The 19,652-nt window shown below is 36.6% G+C and overlaps 1 protein-coding gene across 1 annotated transcript in view; it reads left to right on the top strand.

Moving 5' to 3' along the window:
* The first annotated feature begins 420 nt into the window (after nucleotides 1–420).
* Nucleotides 421–19,652, top strand: part of LOC122055916 (protease 2-like) — a 28,358-nt gene continuing 9,126 nt past the window's right edge. The window contains exons 1-7 of the mRNA XM_042617606.1: nucleotides 421–799; nucleotides 1,949–2,229; nucleotides 2,318–2,512; nucleotides 5,812–6,158; nucleotides 8,280–8,571; nucleotides 15,896–16,054; nucleotides 16,601–16,966. Of these exons, the coding sequence (XP_042473540.1) occupies nucleotides 466–799; nucleotides 1,949–2,229; nucleotides 2,318–2,512; nucleotides 5,812–6,158; nucleotides 8,280–8,571; nucleotides 15,896–16,054; nucleotides 16,601–16,966 (1,974 nt within the window). The 5' untranslated portion in view covers nucleotides 421–465. The remainder of the gene's footprint in view (nucleotides 800–1,948; nucleotides 2,230–2,317; nucleotides 2,513–5,811; nucleotides 6,159–8,279; nucleotides 8,572–15,895; nucleotides 16,055–16,600; nucleotides 16,967–19,652) is intronic.

Below are 19,652 nucleotides of genomic sequence, written 5' to 3'. Positions count from 1 at the left end.
ACATCCTTGATTGTATCATTTTAGGGGGAAACAAAAAAAAAAGTAAGAGAACTCCATTATATTTTTTTACCAAAATATTCTTTTTGAAAAATGTTATATATAGTCACTATTATAAATTATAGCAGCTAATTGAAGAATTAATTAGTGACTGTCATAATTATAACAACTAATTAATGACTATTATAATTATTATAGTAATTAATAGTTAACTTCTATAACAGCTGCAGCAGTCAATGTGATTTTGATTTTTTTTTTTGACAAACTTAATAAAATAATTTTTATTTAACAGTGTTATAAGCTGCTACAATTTACATAATAGTATTTACTCATTAGAAGATAAATTATTTTAATATATTTATTTCCATAATCATATTTTTATAATTTATATAAAATTATTATAGAAATCATGCGTATGAGAAAGTGCCTTGACCCGATTATCCCTGGTTGAATCGGCGTCGCATTTGAATGCTCCGCCTGCGATCGTTATCTGGCCCTTGCCCTCTCCTCACCCGCCGTTGCGCCGCCCTATTTCTGCTCTTCGCCGCCTCCCATCCCTCTCCTGTCGGTCACCTCCAGTGTTCACACGAAAACCAAAGAGTTTTCTCCACCCTCTCTTCCTCTGCCCCCAATCCATCCATGGCGAAACTACCGGTGGCGAAGAAGGTGAGGCACGAGATGGAGATGTTTGGCGACGTCCGAGTTGATAACTACTACTGGCTTCGCGATGACTCCCGAACTGACCCGGAGGTTCTTGCCTACCTGAAAGAGGAGAATGCATACACGGAACTTTTAATGTCCGGTGAGTCTTTATTGTCTCGCTCCCAGTGCGGATGCGTATCCATTTTGTTTATCGCACTGATCTTGATCTGGGAGTTAGAGAAATTGGAAATCTGGTATTTTTTGAACATTCGTTGAACATGCAATGGACTCCTAGGCAAATCATGGCAGGAGCAAAACAAACAAAAAAAGTCTTTTTTTTCCAGATCTTAAAAAGCAGAAAACTACTTTCTAATAAAAGTTTTAGATTTCTCTTCGTGCAAGATTAAAGGTGTCAATTGGGTCCGGCCACTGCTCAATCCTGGCCGGCATGAGATGCGCTGTGTCTAACTTGGCTCCCTCCTGTTAAGCTGGGTCATGCTTTGTTTGAGCAAATGGCGAGTTCACAGTGCCTATAAATATCCACCCTCACCCGCTTTCTTTCACAACATCCCTCCCCCATCCTCATTCAAAATTGGTATGCTCTTTACGATCTTAGCTGAGATTCATGTCCTCATCATGTTTCATGTTCAACACAGAAAATCTAATTCATGATGGTGATCATGTGTTCTGGGTCCATCTCTACTGTTTGCCACCTCACATCCACAACTCGACTTTGATTTGCTTGGACTAAAGATTCGAGAGTGAGAGATAGCTCATTCACAGACCTCACCTCATGGCCCATTAATGTGTTGTGCAATTGAGATTGTACGAATACTATAAATTGATCATATGTTGTGATGAAATCATTTGTATGGTAATGACAGCACAAATGCATTGGGGGGTTTTGGAGAAGTGTTGTGGATGAGGTAATCACTCCTCATCCCTCGTAGAACTTACAACTTTGTTATTTTTGATATATTTTTAAATTATTGAATAATTAAAAATAATGGTTTTAAAATAAAGAATATTAAGTTATTGAGTTTAACAGGCTTGTGCCATGCTTGACATGACAGATTTCTAACAAGATGTGCCCAGGCTGGGCTTGGGTTAGTTGTGTTTACTAGGTTGGCATGAGCACAATCTTGTAGGGTATGAACCATCCAACTAAATCTGGGCACAATCATCAAATCCTCCTGAATTTTTTCTTGCCTGTCTTGTCATACTTTTGTGATAATTATCACAAAGATAAATGCTGACCATGATATTCCTTATTTCATACTTTGAGCTGCTGACATACTATCACTTTCAGATGTGAAAGAGTATCAAAATATATTATACTCTGAGATAAGAGGAAGGATCAAGGAGGATGACATTACAGTCCCAATTAGGAGAGGTGGATATTATTACTATGAGAGAACATTAGAAGGGAAGGAATATGTTCAGCATTGCCGGCGGCCTATAAAAGATAATGCTGTTCCTTCTGTGACTGACATCATGTCCGTGGGAGCTGAAGCTCCTGAAGAGCATGTAATCTTGGATGAGAATATTAAGGCTGAAGGGAAAGATTACTACAGTATCGGTGCTTTTAAAGTATGCATATTCATTGATCTATAAATATCTGATAAAACTATGCTGCACTCTGGTTTTCTAATCATTGTCAACTTTTGGTTCCTTTCAGGTCAGCCCAAATAACAAGTTAGTAGCCTATGCGGAAGACACTAAAGGTGATGAGATATATACTGTCTATATCATGGATATTGAGAAAGGGACTCTTTTAGGGAAGCCTTTAACTAGCATAACATCTTACATTGAGTGGGCTGGTGATGGTAACCTGGTTTACATAACAATGGATGAGATCCTTCGACCTGACAAGGTTTTTACTATTTGGTGTTTGTGTTATTTTCATTTTCATTTTACTGTAAATATTTGTTCGTTACACTTGCAATTTGCCGTACTCATTTTTTTTTTTAATGGAAGCTCAACTCACGAATTAATGTCATACTGTACTGCTCATGATAAGGAGTAAATTGTTTCCCCTGAAATTGGTCTTGCTTGGTGCTTATCACTTGGTGTTGCATCTTATTTTGCGCAATATCAAATATTATAATTCCAGTGGCTAGTTGTATAATGGTGAATGATCAGAATGATGGAAAATAAAGAAGAGAGGAAGTGCCTGTATGAATACTGAGTGGTAGGTAAGCAAAAAAAGGATTGAATGATATGGAAGCTTCTATTAACCACCAAATCCATAATAAAAACTCCTAGTGTTATTCATAATCAAAAGTTACAAGTGCCAACTTATCTTTTTAAATAACCAAAGAGTTAGCACGGTCATCAATGTAGATGGTGATTACATTATGATTTTTTTTGCATATCCTATTGGACATCAAGTCAATTTCTATCTACTTGAGCACGCCCTTTTATATGTGTGAATGCTTGAGCCTATGTATGCCCTTGTGTGCATGATATTACTAGGTTCTTATTCTTTAAGTCATTGGTTGAAGCTCATACCATGTCTTGACATTATTTTGTATCTTTTCATCTTCTCATTTCTCAAACTAACATGAAATTAGGAAGTGATGACCTCTCAGATATTAGTTGTTAGGGGTGTGATACTGCTATTTAACTAGTTATTAGAATGTGAGAATCACACAAACACGAAGAATATAAGGGCACACAAATAGAAAAAAAAACATGATCAAGTGTGCGACATTTTATGTTGTTCAACAAGCTTCTATAGTTACATGAAGATAAGGATAGTTCATAGTAGTTAGTTGGGTACTTGTGATTTTACCTACTGCATGAATTCAATCCCATTTTAACTATGTTGAACTTACATGTTTAGTTAGATGGGTATACTTGTCAAATATCTAAACTTGACACAAAATCGGTGGAGTTTTGTGTATATAATATATGCATGGGTGGGAAAAGTTAATACGATCTATTTACACGACATGAGCTAACCCACATTTTTGGTGGATTTGGGTCTAAGCTAAACATGTTCGGTTTATAAATGAGGCCCCATTTATGATCACAAATAAATGGATCAGGTTATAAATGGGTTAATCCATTTATGACTTGTAAAATTGTTGGCCCTAATATAAACTCCACCCATAGCGAATAAACTCCACCATGGTTGGCCCTATTATAAAATTGTTGGTTTTGAACAGGTCATGTCATGCAAACAGACCCATTTAATTAAATGAATCATGTCACATGATTCCTTTTTGACTTGTATAATTCATTTAATTAAATGGGTTAACTTGTTTATAACTGAATCATATGTAGGTTGGAGATTTTAATCCATTGTGTTAAAAAAATTGGGTTTAAGTTTTTGGATTAAATAGGTATGCATACTAATGATAAATATAAAACACAATTAAAGCCTGAACAACTCTCAATTACATAAATCTTATGATCCAATTATTTAACAATTATATTAACTAAATATCAATAGAAAAAGAAAATTAGAAATTTTATACACCAAATAAACAATTAGCATTAACAAAGGTGTCAATTGGGCTAATCACCCATGGTTTGACTGACACATTTAGGCTGTGCTCAGCGCAAATGCAAATGGGTTGGGTTGGGCGTGACACCAAGTGCGGGTTCGTGTTGGGCGATGGTCTCATGGGTCTAGGTTTGAATTGGTTGTGCCCAACCCGACATGGGATTGGGCCCCAGCATGGCAAGTCGGCTAAGTCTACTCAAATATTTTCTTTTATAATTAATTAATACTAATTATAAATATTAAATGCTTTTAATAATGTTTAATAGAATATTAAATACTAGCTACAAATATTTTCTTCTACAATTTATTAATAAAAAAAAGGATAGCTCGGTGCACGAAGCTCCCGCCATACGGGTCCCAGGAAGGATCCATTGTATGCAGCTTTACCCTGCTTTTTGCAAGAGGTTATTTCCAGGATTTTACAATTTATTAATACCAATTATAAATATTAAATACTTTTAATTATATTTAATATCAATTTTACATTTTTATTATTTTTTTATTAAATTTTAAAATAATTTAGAAAAATCAAATATCTAAAAAGCTTGAAAGGCACTATTCGTTCTCGATTCAACTCCACTCTGGTGAGGCTCATGCTATGCAAGATCGCGACCAATTTGGTCTAGGACTGACCCAACTTCTTACTGGCCATCACACGTCTTGCTGTGCTCAACATAGACATGTCTAGTTGACACCCTTAGCATTGACCAGAAAACACAACACATTCAAATACTTGCACCAACCTGAATTGGCAAAAGTGTTTGCCTTGATTAGTATGAACTACCCAACTTAAATGTGTCTGGAATCACAAAACTACCAGATTATATCATACCTCTATCTGTATCAATGCTTGTTGTATTAGCTGTTGGTTTTCATCCTAGTATTCATAGGATAGAGAGTGGGTGGTTGAAATAAAGAGGAACCTTTTGAATCTTGTATGATCATTATATTCCCCTTAGGATAAAAGGAAAAACTTTTTATGTTAGTAGTATAAAATGTTGTACCAAAGGGCTAGAGTATTGGATTATTAAAAAATAACGCACAAGAGATTGCAAATTTCAAGATGAATATCCCGGGATCCTAGAGAAGATTAAATAAAACAATATTAATATTTGGTGCAATTAGTTGTAGCTTTAACTCTCAATGAAATGAAATAAAGTACATTAATTTTCTAGTTAAAAGAGTTGAATAGATTAAAGTGGAAAATATAAGGGGTAGAGGAGGATCAAAGAAAATTTTAGCCAAAGAATTAAAAAAGGGGAATGTTGTTAGTTATATAGTCTTGCATTTTAATTGAGGGATAAGCCCAATGTAGTTGACCCTAAATATTTGGGACAAGTACAATGGTTGATAATGATGATTTCTCTATTTAGTCTTTTGTTTGGTTTTCTTTGTTTAACCTTCTATTTAGTTTTCTCTATGACAACCTTTTTTTTTTCCTTTCCAATTTAGTGGTCTCTAGCATTTTTCTTTTTCCTACAAGACGTTAAATTACAATTTGTTGGCTTTGCTATCACTATGCTAATTCTTACTTTTGCTGTACAGACTAAACTAGGGTGTCAGTTTATGCTCTTATGAACTATGGTTAGATGTTTTGGGTGAAATCTAGATTTACAGATGCTTTTAAATTTCTCGATTCTCATATTCTAGTATTTTATCAGGCTTGGCTTCACAAACTCGAAAATGATCAGTCTAATGATGTCTGCCTATATCATGAAAAGGATGACACCTTTTCTATTGATCTCCAAGCCTCTGAAAGCAAGCAATATTTGTTTATAGCTTCTGAAAGCAAAACTACACGGTTCCTCTACTATCTCAATATCTTAAAACTAGAAAATGGCCTTGTGTCTTTAACACCTCGTGTTTCTGGGATTGATACATCAGCTAGTCACCGAGGAAATCATTTCTTTATCAAGAGGAGAAGTAATGAATTTTACAACTCAGAGCTACTTGTTTGTCCAATTGACAATGTAAATGAAACAACAATTCTGCTTCCTCACAGAGAAAGGTAATTGTTAAGAGTGATTGCTGATTTTTGTTTTGTGTTCTATGCACTTATCTTAGTTTCTTTTGATGATCCATGTTTCTTTACTTATATTCAAGTAAATGTAATTGTAGCATAGATTCACTTGGTAGAACTTTTTTTAATACTTGTGTGTTCATCTGAATCTTTCGGTTCTTTTCAGTATTATACATATTTTGTAAATGTGCATATTTCACAATAAACTATTTTAGTGTTCATACTTTTATTAAACTACAATATCATGTTTTGGGTTTAATTTTGTACGCTGTTATATATAATTTACATATTTATATACTAATGTTAATATACAATCAAACTATTTAGTATTTTTATTGCATAAATAGAATATATTTTTGTTAATTTATAAATAATATTTCTTAGAAAATATAATGACGGCATATTTAGGTTATAATATTTTGATAGCATTATTTATATATTTTTCAAAGATAGAATGAAAAATAAGCATCGACTCAAAAGATTGACAATTGTTGTCATGTGTATCTTGGTGAAAATAAGATTTTGAATGTAAACAAGAATTTTGGAAACTTTTATGGTCAAGTGTAACATATAGCGTTAGTCATGTTCTATAAAAAATATTTATTACAAATTAGAAGAGGAGTCGTGGCGCAATGGTGAAGTTGCTTTCATGTGACTTTGTGGTTACGGATTCGAATCGTGGAAATAACCTTTTGCAATGTATGGTAAGATTACGTACAATAGATCTAATATGGTCCGACCCTTCCCCAGGAGCCTGTATTGTGAAAGTAAATTCATATAATATTACCCTTATAAGGGATAACTACCAACTCGGGCAATTGTGGTGACATGCCATATGATTTATATTTTTTCCATATTGGGATTGCATGTTATCTATTTAACCAAGAGTGGATGAACAGTTAACATATAATGGATTTGTTACAAAATCGAACAAGATTGGATTATTTGTCAGAATTGTAAGCTTACTATATTTATTGATTGTCATATCCTTGTCAAGTAGTTGAATGTGATTTGTTAAAATCTTGAAATATAGATATTTTGTGCAATCAACTCTTTGTGGATGTTTGAACACTTCTTAATGATCACATATGTGAAATCATCATTTCATATATTTCTTCACTTGTATGTCAAGTTGCATTCAATTGTTCTAACATTAAACAGTCAACTTGTCAATGATTTGTTCTCTCCTTATCTGGATGATAAGGATGTCAAATAGGATATTAACAAATGCTTTATAATGAAAAATGCATCATTTACCTTTTTAAGCCAAATAGCATTTGAGGTCTACTAGATACATGTGTACTCTTTCACACGTTTATGAAGACTACTATGGTTTCCCTTTAATCAATCCCAATTATCAATTTTCTTATTTAAGTTGATGCAGCTAAAGAGCATATTCTATTGTTGGGTTTTTATGAGTTTTCTTTTGGAATTGCTACACTTGTCCTTCTGGAAGACTACTAATATCCTTATCCAACTAGAGATGACCTTATGCTATTGCTGAAACAGTTGCGGTGACAAGATTAGGTAGTTATGCTATTGTAGAGTGTCGACATTGAGGATGGGTAATTTAGCAATTCAAAATTTTATGCTGTGTGCTCTTTCACACGTTTATGAAGACTAACATGGTTTCCATTTAATCAATCCCAATTATCAATTTTCTTATTTAAGTTGATGCAGCTAGAGAGCATATTCTATTGTTGGGTTTTTATGAGTTTTCTTTTGGAATTGCTACACTTGTCCTTCTGGAAGACTACTAATATCCTGATCCAACTAGAGATGACCTTATGCTATTGCTGAAACAGTTGCAGTGACAAGATTAGGTAGTTATGCTATTGTAGAGTGTCGACATTGAGGATGGGTAATTTAGCAATTCAAAATTTTATGCACCTTATGTTACTTGACATTGTTGTGCTGTATATGATATTACATTATTGCTTCTTTATGGTGCTGCTGGGTTCTGGCAATGTGCTTAAGTTTATATATAAAATTAATCTTTTATTGTGGCACACTTTATATTCCTTTTCTACTTTTTGATTTTTCTTTTTCCATCTAGTTTATTAGATCAAGACAAATTGCTTAACTTCTGTTTTCTTTTTATAATTTCAGTGTGAAATTACAGGATTTTCAACTTTTTATCAATCATATAGTCGTTTATGAGCGTGAAAATGGTTTACCTACAATAACTGTATACAATCTTCCATCCATTGGGGAAGCAATTGGAGCACTCCAAGATGGTAGAAAAATTGACTTCATTGATCCAGTATACTCAGCAGATGCTGAAGAATCAGAATTTTCGTCGAGCATTTTACGATTTTCATTTAGTTCTCTAAGAACTCCGCTGTCTATCTATGACTTTGACATGAAGACAGGTGTTTCTTTTCTAAAGAAGATTGAAAAGGTAGTGCACTTTTTTTATATAGTTCAAACACTAATGTCTGTTTCTAGATGATTGTTTCTTATGGGATAAACTAGGATTCTTTTATGGAAGTATTATTTTTACATTATTTTGTTATTGCGAGACATGTATATTTAGTTGTTACAAATGTTGGTTAAGAGTGGTGCTTTAGAAATTGTTAAAGAAGAATTGTGATTGTTTTTTTTACTTTCATTTTTTTAGGCAAATAGAAACTTGTTTGATTGTCACATGTTTCATCGTAGGATCAAATGAGCAAAGAGACTGTAGGGCTATCTTTGTTTGGATAGGCTAATGCCCCCGGGCTTGGCATAGATGGTAAATGCATGGTAGTTTGCCTGTAGTGGGCAGGGTTCGAGTCCCAAGGAATGCATCGCCTGTGTTTGTCCTACCATGCACTTAACACCTGTGCTCCTGATGAACCTCCGTCTATCGACGTGGGGTCGTCGCATGGGGGCGTTAATGTGGCGGTTCCACATTTTTTTGTTTGGATAGACTGATATTCATGAGTTCTACAGAACTTTTCTTTTCATCGCTGTTGAAATAGGCCGAGACAAAGAAGAATGAGATAGTTGATTACCAACCTTTAAGCTTGTTAGAAGTGGTATAACTTCATACTTGAAACAACAGAATAAGTAGTTATGAAATACATTTCTTTCTTATTTCTCAATTTTTCTTTATTATAGAAGAAAACAAAAGTAGAAGCAACTATTAATGACAACTACATTAGTGAAAGTTGAGGAACATGAATATTTTAGCAAGATAAAACCTTTGTGAAGTATTTTGATTCAGGTTCTCATGATTACACTTCTAACGGAATATACGAAGATCATCAAGGTGTAGAATTGGAGCTATGAAGAAGTAACTGATTTCTGGTATTGCTTAAGTTAGTTAGAATAGTACTCGGAAAAGTTCAAGTATATCAATTGAATTGGATCAATGATTTGTTATTTAATACTAAACTAATTTTATAATATGGAATTGAACAAGAGCTATCTATACCATGATTTCAAATGTCTTTCAGTTTGGATCAACACCCAGAAACTTATTGTTCCGCTGCACACTAATTTTAATACTGAGTCCACATAGGTAAAGGTCATTGTGCTGTCTCATGCAGTATCGATCGAGATAGGAAGATCCTCTTCTTAGGACCATCCTTTGATTCCATTGGTCATAGAGAGGAGCTGAAACAGTATTAAAAAAAGAGCAAAGGGGAAGAAGGGAAGTACTAAATACCAATTGGAGCACCAACAGTAGTATAGAGAAGGAATGAGTCAGAGAAATAGAGATGCATTCTTTAAATGATATATATTTAGAGAGATTGAGAAATCAATTTCGATACCAGATGTTAGAATGCTACAAGAACCAATGCTTCTAATTGATGAACCACAATTATTTTGGTATTTGTAAGATATAATTATTAGTTGAGTTACTTATATATCTGTATCTTATTGTTTAATTCTATTGATTTTATACAAAGTAAAACCTAAAATCTCGTGTCTTTAGGAACCACGAGTTAGGCCTTTATATAGAAAAGAAGAAATAAACCAAAAGATCAAACTACCCCTATACTTATTCTAACACTCCCCCTCAAGCTTGAGAATATAGATCATATACGCTAAGCTTGTTACATATGTAGTCAATCCAAGGACCTCTAAGTGATTTAGTGAATATATCTGCTAGCTGATCATTTGAGTTGACAAAACTAGTAGATATTTCTCCAGATATGACTTTCTCTCTGACAAAGTGACAGTCAACTTCAATATGCTTTGTTCTCTCATGGAAGACTGGATTTGAGGCAATATGCATAGCGGCCTGGTTGTCACATATGAGTGACATTTGTGTAACCTTTCCAAACCTTAGTTCCTGAAGCAACTGTTTTAACCATATAAGTTCTTGACTAGCAATAGCCATAGCTCGATATTCTGCCTCTGCACTGGATCTTGCCACAACATTCTGTTTTTTGCTTTTCCAAGAAACAAGGTTACCTCCGACAAATATACAAAATCCAAAAGTGGATCTTCTATCAGAGGGAGATCCTTCCCAATCTGCATCAGAATATCCCACGACTTGAGTATGTCCTTTGTCTTCATATAGAAGACCCTTTCTTGGTGCACCCCTGATATATCGAACAATGCGAGTCACTGCATCCCAATGTTCTTTGCATGGAGAGCTAAGAAACTGACTTACTACACTCACTGCAAATGAGATATCCGGACGAGTGACAGTAAGGTAGCTTAGTTTCCCTACCAATCGCCTATACCGTTCAGGATCTGAAAAAGGCTCCCCCTGATTTGGTAGGAGCTTGACATTAGGATCCATGGGATTGTCGACTATCTTTGAGTTTAACATTCCTGTTTCTTCCAAAATATCCATTGCATACTTCCTTTGGGATATAATGATCCTATCTTTAGACTGTGCCACTTCTATCCCTAGAAAATATTTGAGTTTGCCAAGATCCTTTGTCTGGAAATGTTTGAAAAGATGTTGTTTTACTTGTGAAATCCCAAGATGATCATTACCTGTGATGACAATATCATCAACATAAACCACTACATAGATGCAACCAGTAGATGAGTGGCGATAAAAGACAGAATGATCAGCCTCGCTTTGAGTCATGCCAAACTGTTGAATTACGGTACTAAATCTACTGAATTATGCTCTGGGTGACTGCTTGAGACCATATAAAGATTTCTGCAAGCGACATACAAGACCAGAAGACTCCCCCTGAGCAACAAAACACGGAGGTTGCTCCGTGTAGACTTCCTCAAGCAGGTCACCATGTAAGAATGCATTTTTGATGCCCAATTGATGAAGGGGCCAATGACGAATTGCAGCAATAGACAGAAAAAGACGCACAGAAGACACCTTGGCAACAGGAGAAAATGTGTCTCCATAATCCAATCCAAATACCTGAGTATAGCCTTTAGCGATAAGACGAGCCTTAAGCCGATCAACCGTGCCGTCTACACCAACTTTCACCGTAAACACCCATCGACAACCAACCACTGACTTCCCAGGAGGTAGAGGAACGAGGTCCCAAGTCCCACTGTTCTATAAGACACTCATTTCATCAAGCATAGCCTGTTTCCATCCCGGATGGGCAAAGGCATCACCTGCAGTCTTTGGAAGAGAAATAGACGACAAGGAAGATAGACAATAATAATAGGAAGGGGAAAGACGATGATAGCTCAAAGAAACATAGTGAGGAGAAGGATTACGAGTGGAACGCATACCCTTTCGAAGTGCAATAGGAACATCAGGGTTAGGAAATGAGACCGGAGGAAACGGCGAAGGACTTGGCTCCAAAGATGTGCCCACAGCAGTGTCAGTGTTGGCCGGCGGCAAAGCAGAACGAGTACGACGTTGATAAACCTGCAAAGGAGGAGGCGAGGCTGGAGAAGATAGAGGCGCCTCCGGAGGACAAAAGATAGTCATTGGCGCAGGTGGAGAGGGAGAAACCTCAACCTGTGAAGCGGAAGGAGCAAAAAAAGAAACCGACTCAAAGAATGTGATATCAGCAGAGATGAAGTACCGACGAAGGGTAGGAGAATAACACTTGTACCCTTTCTGAGACCGTGGATACCCAAGGAAAACACACTTATGAGACTGGGGAGAGAGTTTATCAACGCCGGGATCAAGAGCATGAGCAAAACATATAGAACCAAAGACCCGAGGTGGTAGAGGATGAAGGGACTGATGTGGATAAAGTACTTGATGAGGTATTTTACCCTGGAGAGTGGATGAAGGCATGCGATTGATGAGATAACACGCAGTAAGTACGACATCACCCCAAAACTGATGAGGGACATGAGAATTGAGAAGAAGAGTCCGAGTCGTCTCAAGGAGATGACGATTTTTGCGTTCTACAACCCCATTCTGTTGAGGGGTATGAGGGCAAGACGTGCGATGCAACATGCCATGAGATGTCAAGAAGGTACGAAACTGAGTAGACAAATACTCGCGTGCATTATCACTTTGCAAAATTCGAAGGGAAGTACCAAATTGAGTTTTGATTTCAAGGAAAAAGGATTCAAAAATAGAAAACAATTTTGAACGATCCTTCATTAGATATAGCCATGTACAACGGGAAAAATCGTCTATAAAAGTAACAAAATATCTTGACCCCATTGTGGAAGAAATACGACTCGGACCCCAAATATCAGAATGAACCAAAGCAAAAGGAGACATAGCCCGACTCTCAATGCGAGGAGAAAAAGAACTACGAACATGCTTACCTAATTGACACGACTCACAAGATAAAGAGTCTAAGTGAGAAAGACTAGGATGTAACTGTTTCAACTTATTAAGACCTAGATGTCCTAACTGAGCATGAATAAGTAGTGGAGATGTTGCCGCCGAACCAACAAAAGAGGGATGTTGAAGCCGATATAGGCCATGGGATTCACATCCGAAGCCAATCATCCTCCCCGTACTCCGGTCCTGTAAGGTAACAGATGTGTTAGTAAAAGAAATGACACAATCAAGAGATCGAGTAAGTTGACTTATCGACAATAAATTAAAAGGAGCACCGGGAACATAAAGAACATTATGAATTGAAAGAGATGAAGAAGGATGAACAATAGCAATACCCTGAGATTGAGTTTGGGAACCATTGGCCATGGTGACCATTGGTAAATTATCAGAAGTAATGAGAGAGGAAAAAAGGGATTTATTACCAGTGATATGATCGGTGACCCCCGAATCAAGAACCCAAGGACCCGAAGAACGAGATATGCCAGTAAAGGAAGTACCAGCGTCTGCAATGGTAGCAGTGGAACCCGAAGCCTGTCGATCCTCAAACCATTTCAGAAAGTCAGTGTAGGAAGGTGTTGAAGTCGAATCAGGTGTTAACTGTGAGGTGGAAGCTGAAGGAGCAATAGAACTCTGAACAATTTGAGCAGCACGAGGAGGACGACCATGTAGACTCCAGCATTTATCAATCGTGTGTCCCAGTCGGTGGCAATGATCACACCAAGGGCGTCCCTTGCCACCCTTGCGAGGTGGAGGTCCTTTGTGTCGAGAGACCAAAGCTGATGAGTCGACAGGAACAGAAGAAGGCATCATCAAGACTTTGGCCGGGACACGGAGAAGAGTCGCCCAGGTATTTTCCATGGTAGCTTCTGTGGGGCTGCCCAGGATCTGGTCACGGACATGAGAATAATCTGTGGGCAGACCATATAAAGCCAAAGACATAAAAAATTTCTTCCGATTTTCAAGCTCTTCAACAGGATCAGCCGCAGGTGGAAGCAGTTCATTGAAGTCACAAAGAAGGCTAGAAACTGAACCCAGATAAGTTGACATTGAATCCTTAATCTGATTGGCGTTGAGGATAGTCATGAGATCTTCACAAACTTGATAGAGTCGCCGAGAAGTGTTTGTAAAGAGTTGTTGAGCTTGTGTCCAAACAGCTTTGCAGGTTTTGTGAGTACGGAAGACATTCCTAAGAGATGAATGGATGGTGGCTCGGATAATACAACACAACTGAGCGTCAACCTTCTTCCATAGAGGACGATCAGCGTCTTGAACATCTTCTTCAGTTTGAGTGAGATGTGTCTCATACCCCTGTCCAACAAGCCAAAGTTCAATGTGAGATGCCCAGGAGATATAATTTTTACCATCCAACTGCTCGGAAGAGAGGGGTGCAGTAATATGGTTGGTAAAGATTGAGGCATTTGGCTTTGGAGCGCCAGATGTAGCCATGAATAGAACTATGAACTGGACTGCGCTTGCTTGAACTTTCAAATCGGAAACAACAACTGGAAGGAGCTCCACCTCAATCGGAAAGGGCAAGGGCTGCTTCAATTGTGAGGTGGAGGTTCTTGGCTGCTGATGACAGAGACGCCGCTGGAGAAAGGCCACGGCAGAAAGAGACGGCGCCGCTGGAGAACTCGCGCGGCAGAAGGAGACGGCGCTCGCTGCTGGAGAGTTTGCAGCAGAGAAAGGCGCGTGGCAGAAAGACCGTCGCTGGAGGGCTGTCGCTGTTGGAGAGAGGCCCGTCGCTGGAGGGCTGTCGCTGCTGGAGAACTCGTGCGGCAGAAAAAGAGAAGGCGCGCGGCAGCGAGGAAGGAGGCCGCGCGAGGAAGGAGGTCGCGCGAGGAAGGAGGCGGCGCGAGGAAGGAGGCGGTGCTAGAAGACAGCGGCAGCGGGTGCGCGTTCGACGGAGGGCAGCGAGGCGACGTAGGCGGCGGCGCGTCGTCGATCGTCCAGGAGAGGCGGAAGCCGCGGAAGGAGTCACCGACCGCGTATCCCGTTACCGGTACAAAGGAAAACTCGTTGCCCTTGTCGGAGGCGATGTGAGGAAGGAGATGCTCGCGGCCGGCGAGAGAGAGAGACGCGGTGAGAGAGAAGCGGCGCTGAGATAAGGAAATTAGGTTTAGGGTTTTAAGTTGGCTCTGATACTATGTACAAAGTAAAACCTAAAATCTCGTGTCTTTAGGAACCACGAGTTAGGCCTTTATATAGAAAAGAAGAAATAAACCAAAAGACCAAACTACCCCTATACTTATTCTAACAGATTTTATAATTTCTATTGGCATGTATTTGGAGGTAAACTAGTTAAGTTGAAGGGCATTATAATTAAAATTCATCTGAGTAAATTTTTTGCACGCTTTGAAGGATGTTGAGTGAGTGTCGGCGGCACTGCATTATATTGAAACTGTTTTGCCAATGATCAAAACTCTGCCAAGGAACCATGCTTTAAACCTTGATCTCTGCCAACAATGCAGATAATTAAAATTGGATTATTAATTAAGATTACCAAACAAATAATAAACTTATGAAAAACTCAGATGTAGCAAGGGTTTGACTAGTCTTTTCTCTGATGGAATTTGTTGCTATGCTTTTTAGTACTACGGAAATCAGGCTACTACAAAAATTCAAAACAAGGGAACTTTTGATAAAACCTAGATGAATGGACAAAGTAGCATCCTTTTATCTCTGCTAAAACAAATAATGGTATTAAAACTTGTAGGAATATTTCTGTGGATGCATTCTGTGCCTTTTTCTGTGGCTTCCTTTTATATTTTCTGAATAAACTGAAAGTTTGTATAGTGACCTATGGTCGTGGGTTTTCAATATTTTTCTCTGATCACAAAGATATTGAAGTTTGTACATTTTAAGGTTGACATAGATTCACTACTTGTATCTTAATTTCTAGATGAACCTTTCTCTTCCGTACTGTAGTCCTGCTTTTTATTCTGCAAACTGCTAGTCATATTAAAGTAAACGGGAAGATGTTTTCTTTTTGTTCTCCTATTTATGCAACGTGTTCCCTAGTTATCACGAGTATTTCATCTACCATCTGCAGGTGTTAGGTGGCTTTGATGCATCAAATTATGTGACTGAAAGGAAATGGGCAGTCGCTTCAGATGGTACCCATATTCCTATTTCACTTTTATACAGAAAAGATTGTGTAAAACTTGATGGAAGTGACCCAATGCTGCTGTATGGATATGGTTCGTATGAGGTAACTACCTGCTTTCCACAAGGAAATCCTATAAATCTCTAGGTTTTTGTTCACGATTTATGAAATTCTGTTTTATGATTTGGTTGAAATTTCACAATAGTACTTGTAGTATAGCTAGTTATTTTATTCATTAACTACGTTACTTACTATGCTTGCTTTATTCTTTATGTTCACCTACTCAACATCCTGTTACTGGATTATTTCTCTCATCCATTACAAAAAATACTTTCAGATATTGCTGAGGATTTGTGCTATGCATGATTGTTTTATCACCTTTAAGGATGTTAGACGTGTGGACTAGTCCATTTTCTGTGGAAGGTTGCACTGATAACAACTTAATTTTATGTTTTTTAGATTATATTTGAAACGAGTATATAATTTACATGATGGATTGTTTATTCTTACTGTTGGTTTATATTATGCTAATTTATTGGCTGATGATCACTTTGATATGATTCAATTATTTAATAGGCTGTTTGTGGTTATTCTAGTTGTCAAGTGAGACATTTTTGTGTTTAGATTGTTGAATGTTTTGTGATTTTTCAGGTATGTATAGACCCCTACTTCAAGGCATCAAGGTTGTCTTTGGTGGACAGGGGTTTTGTATTTGCAATAGCTCACATACGTGGAGGTGGTGAAATGGGAAGACAGTGGTATGAGAATGGGAAGTTGTTGAAGAAGAAAAATACCTTTACTGATTTCATCGCTTGTGCTGAGTACTTAATAGAAAATAACTATTGTTCAAAAGAAAAACTATGCATCAATGGAAGAAGTGCAGGTGGGTTGCTGGTTGGAGCGGTTGTGAACATGCGGCCTGATTTATTCAAGGTTGCCGTAGGTGGAGTGCCCTTTGTTGACGTGGTGACTACTATGCTTGATCCAACAATTCCATTGACTACATCTGAATGGGAGGTATTGTTATTTGTTATTTTTCTATGGTTAGGCCATTTGATGATTTGCGTCTTATTCATCTCTCTTTATTTCTATCATCTAGTTTTTTACAAATTTGCTCTTTGGTCATACTTCTATTATAAACTTGTTCATTTGCATGAATCATTAGAAAATGGTCACAAAATGCAGAAAAACCTCTCTCGTAGAAGTATTTTCACAATGTTTTTGGTAATATTAGTAGATGCTACTCGAAACCTTCCTTTTTATCCATGTGAGCATTTCTTTTAGAAGTTATTATATTAGAAATAGTGTCCCTACCCATGTCTAATTATAATTATTGGTGTCTTATATTAACATGTTCTTTTTTTTTGTTTGTTTTATTTTCTTTCATTTCTTTTGTTTATTTTTTAATAGCCTCGCCAAAGCCGGTCCCAAGCCCGGTTGAAAAAGGGTGAGCGTTGTGCATTAGGTTGCTAGCTTGGACTTTCAGGTAAATGTTCAATGAATTGATTCATCAAACTATTGTGCTAATGTTAGGATGTTCCCAGAAAGGAATGCGTTGCAAAGTCCGACTATAACATCTCGACAAAGATTACTACATCTCTATTAGAACTCGAGTGTAGTGTGCTAATGTTAGGATGCTCTATGAAAGAGACGCATTGATGTCTTAGACCGCTACATGTCCATGAAAACTCAAGTGTAGTGCTAAATATGCAAGAGTTTGCGTTGCAAGTCCACTGTAACGTACCAGTAAGGATTGCTACATCTTTATGAGAACTTGGGTGTAGTGTAAATATGCAACAGTTCCCACACCATAGGCTAGATAAGAATAAATATTATAGAAAAGTTCATGGTCTAAGATTTAGAACATAGAACCCGCTCACTAGTAAAGAAATGGAGGTATTTGAGATGATGATTAGAAAAAAAATTAATATTTTGTGTGTATAGGAGACAAAATAGGTAGGACAGAATGCAAAGATGATAAAGAATTTGAGTTTTAAATTATGATACACAGGAAGAAGTAAAGCACGAAATGAAGTAGGTGTTGTTGTCGATAGCTCACTAAAGGACGAAGTAGGAGTAGTGAGAAAGGGGGATAGGATTACAACTCTTAAGATAGTAGTGACGAAAGAAACTATTAATGTAATTAGCATTTATGCACCTCAAGTAGGATTAGATGAACACACCAAATCTAGATTTTGGGATGATTTAGATGAGGTATTACAAAATATTCCGTTAACCGAAATGATTTTAATAAGAGGAGATTTAAATGAGCATGTAGGAGTGAAAAATGAAGAATATGATAGGGTATATGAGAGTTATAAGTTTGGAATTAGAAATGAAAAAGGAAAAACTATATTAGGTTTTACGACAGCATATGTTCTTATACTATCAAAGATATTTTTTAAGAAAAGAGAAAAACACTTAGTCACATTTAAAAGTGAGAATAATAAATCACAAATTGACTTTCTTATAGTTAGGAAGAATGATAAAAAGATTTCTAAAGCTTGCAAGGTTATTTTTTGAGAAAATTTAACCACCCAACATAGGTTAGTAGTGTACTAGTGTTGGATATATGCTTCACACATACTATCAATAGAAGGCAAATATGCACGACTCCTAAAATTAAGTGGTGAAAGTTAAAGGATGACAAGAAAAACATATTTATGGACAGGGTAGGAGTATAAGTATTAGGAGAAATATATGGCGACTCGAATACAACATGTGATAAGATGGTATTAAAGTTGAAAATAATATCCAAGAATATATTTGGTGAGTCAAAGGGATGTGCACAATCAAGTAAAGAATCTTGGTGGTGGAATGTGAAAGTACATGAAAAAGTGAAGGAAAAACGAATAACCTGTAACAAATTTTATACTTATAAGAACGAGGAAAACTTAAAACACTATACAGTAACCAAGAAAGAGGCTCAGAAAGCAGTGAATGAAGAATAAAAATTTTGAACGCTTATATCGAAAATTAGATATAAAAGAAGGGAAAGAGATATTTATAGAATAGCTAAAGCGAAAGAACGGAAGACAAGATATTTTATCCAAATAAGATATATTAAAGATGAATATAATAGGGTATTAGTAAATGATGAGGAATAAAAGAGCAATGGAAAATGTATTTTCCTCGACTTTGCAATGAAGGTTTAGATGACCAACTTAATTTTGGTAATTTAAATAGGTCAAATGAGTATAAAAATTTAAGTTTTTATCGTAGAATTCAAACTTCAAAAGTAGAGCGAGCTATAAATGAGATACAAAATGGAAAAATAGTTGGACCAGATGATATTCCGATAAAGGTATGGAAGTGTCTTGGAAAATAAGATATTGAATGACTCACAAGTTATTCAATCTGATATTGAAAATTAAAAATATGCTTGCTCAATGGAGGGTAAGCACTCTAATTCTCTTATATAAGAATAAAAGAAATGTACAAAATTGTGCAAACTATAGGAGTATTAAACTAAAAAGTCATACTATTAAATTTTGAAAAAAAAGTAATAGAAAAAAGACATGGTATTCATTGACCAAGAAAAAACTTATTGATTGAGTCAAAGGAAAATTATATAGAGAACTCTAGAAAAGAGAGGTGTTAGCTTACGTATATTAAACTAATTAAGGATATGCATGAGGATGTAATAACAAGAGTGAAGACTTCAGGCGGATTAACCAAAGCGTTTCCATAAAGATTGAGTTAC

Source organism: Zingiber officinale, chromosome 3B, assembly GCF_018446385.1.
Source record: "Zingiber officinale cultivar Zhangliang chromosome 3B, Zo_v1.1, whole genome shotgun sequence".
Lineage (NCBI taxonomy): Eukaryota > Viridiplantae > Streptophyta > Magnoliopsida > Zingiberales > Zingiberaceae > Zingiber > Zingiber officinale.
Note: the sequence above shows the minus strand (reverse complement) of the source record. Positions and strands in the feature narration are given on the sequence as shown.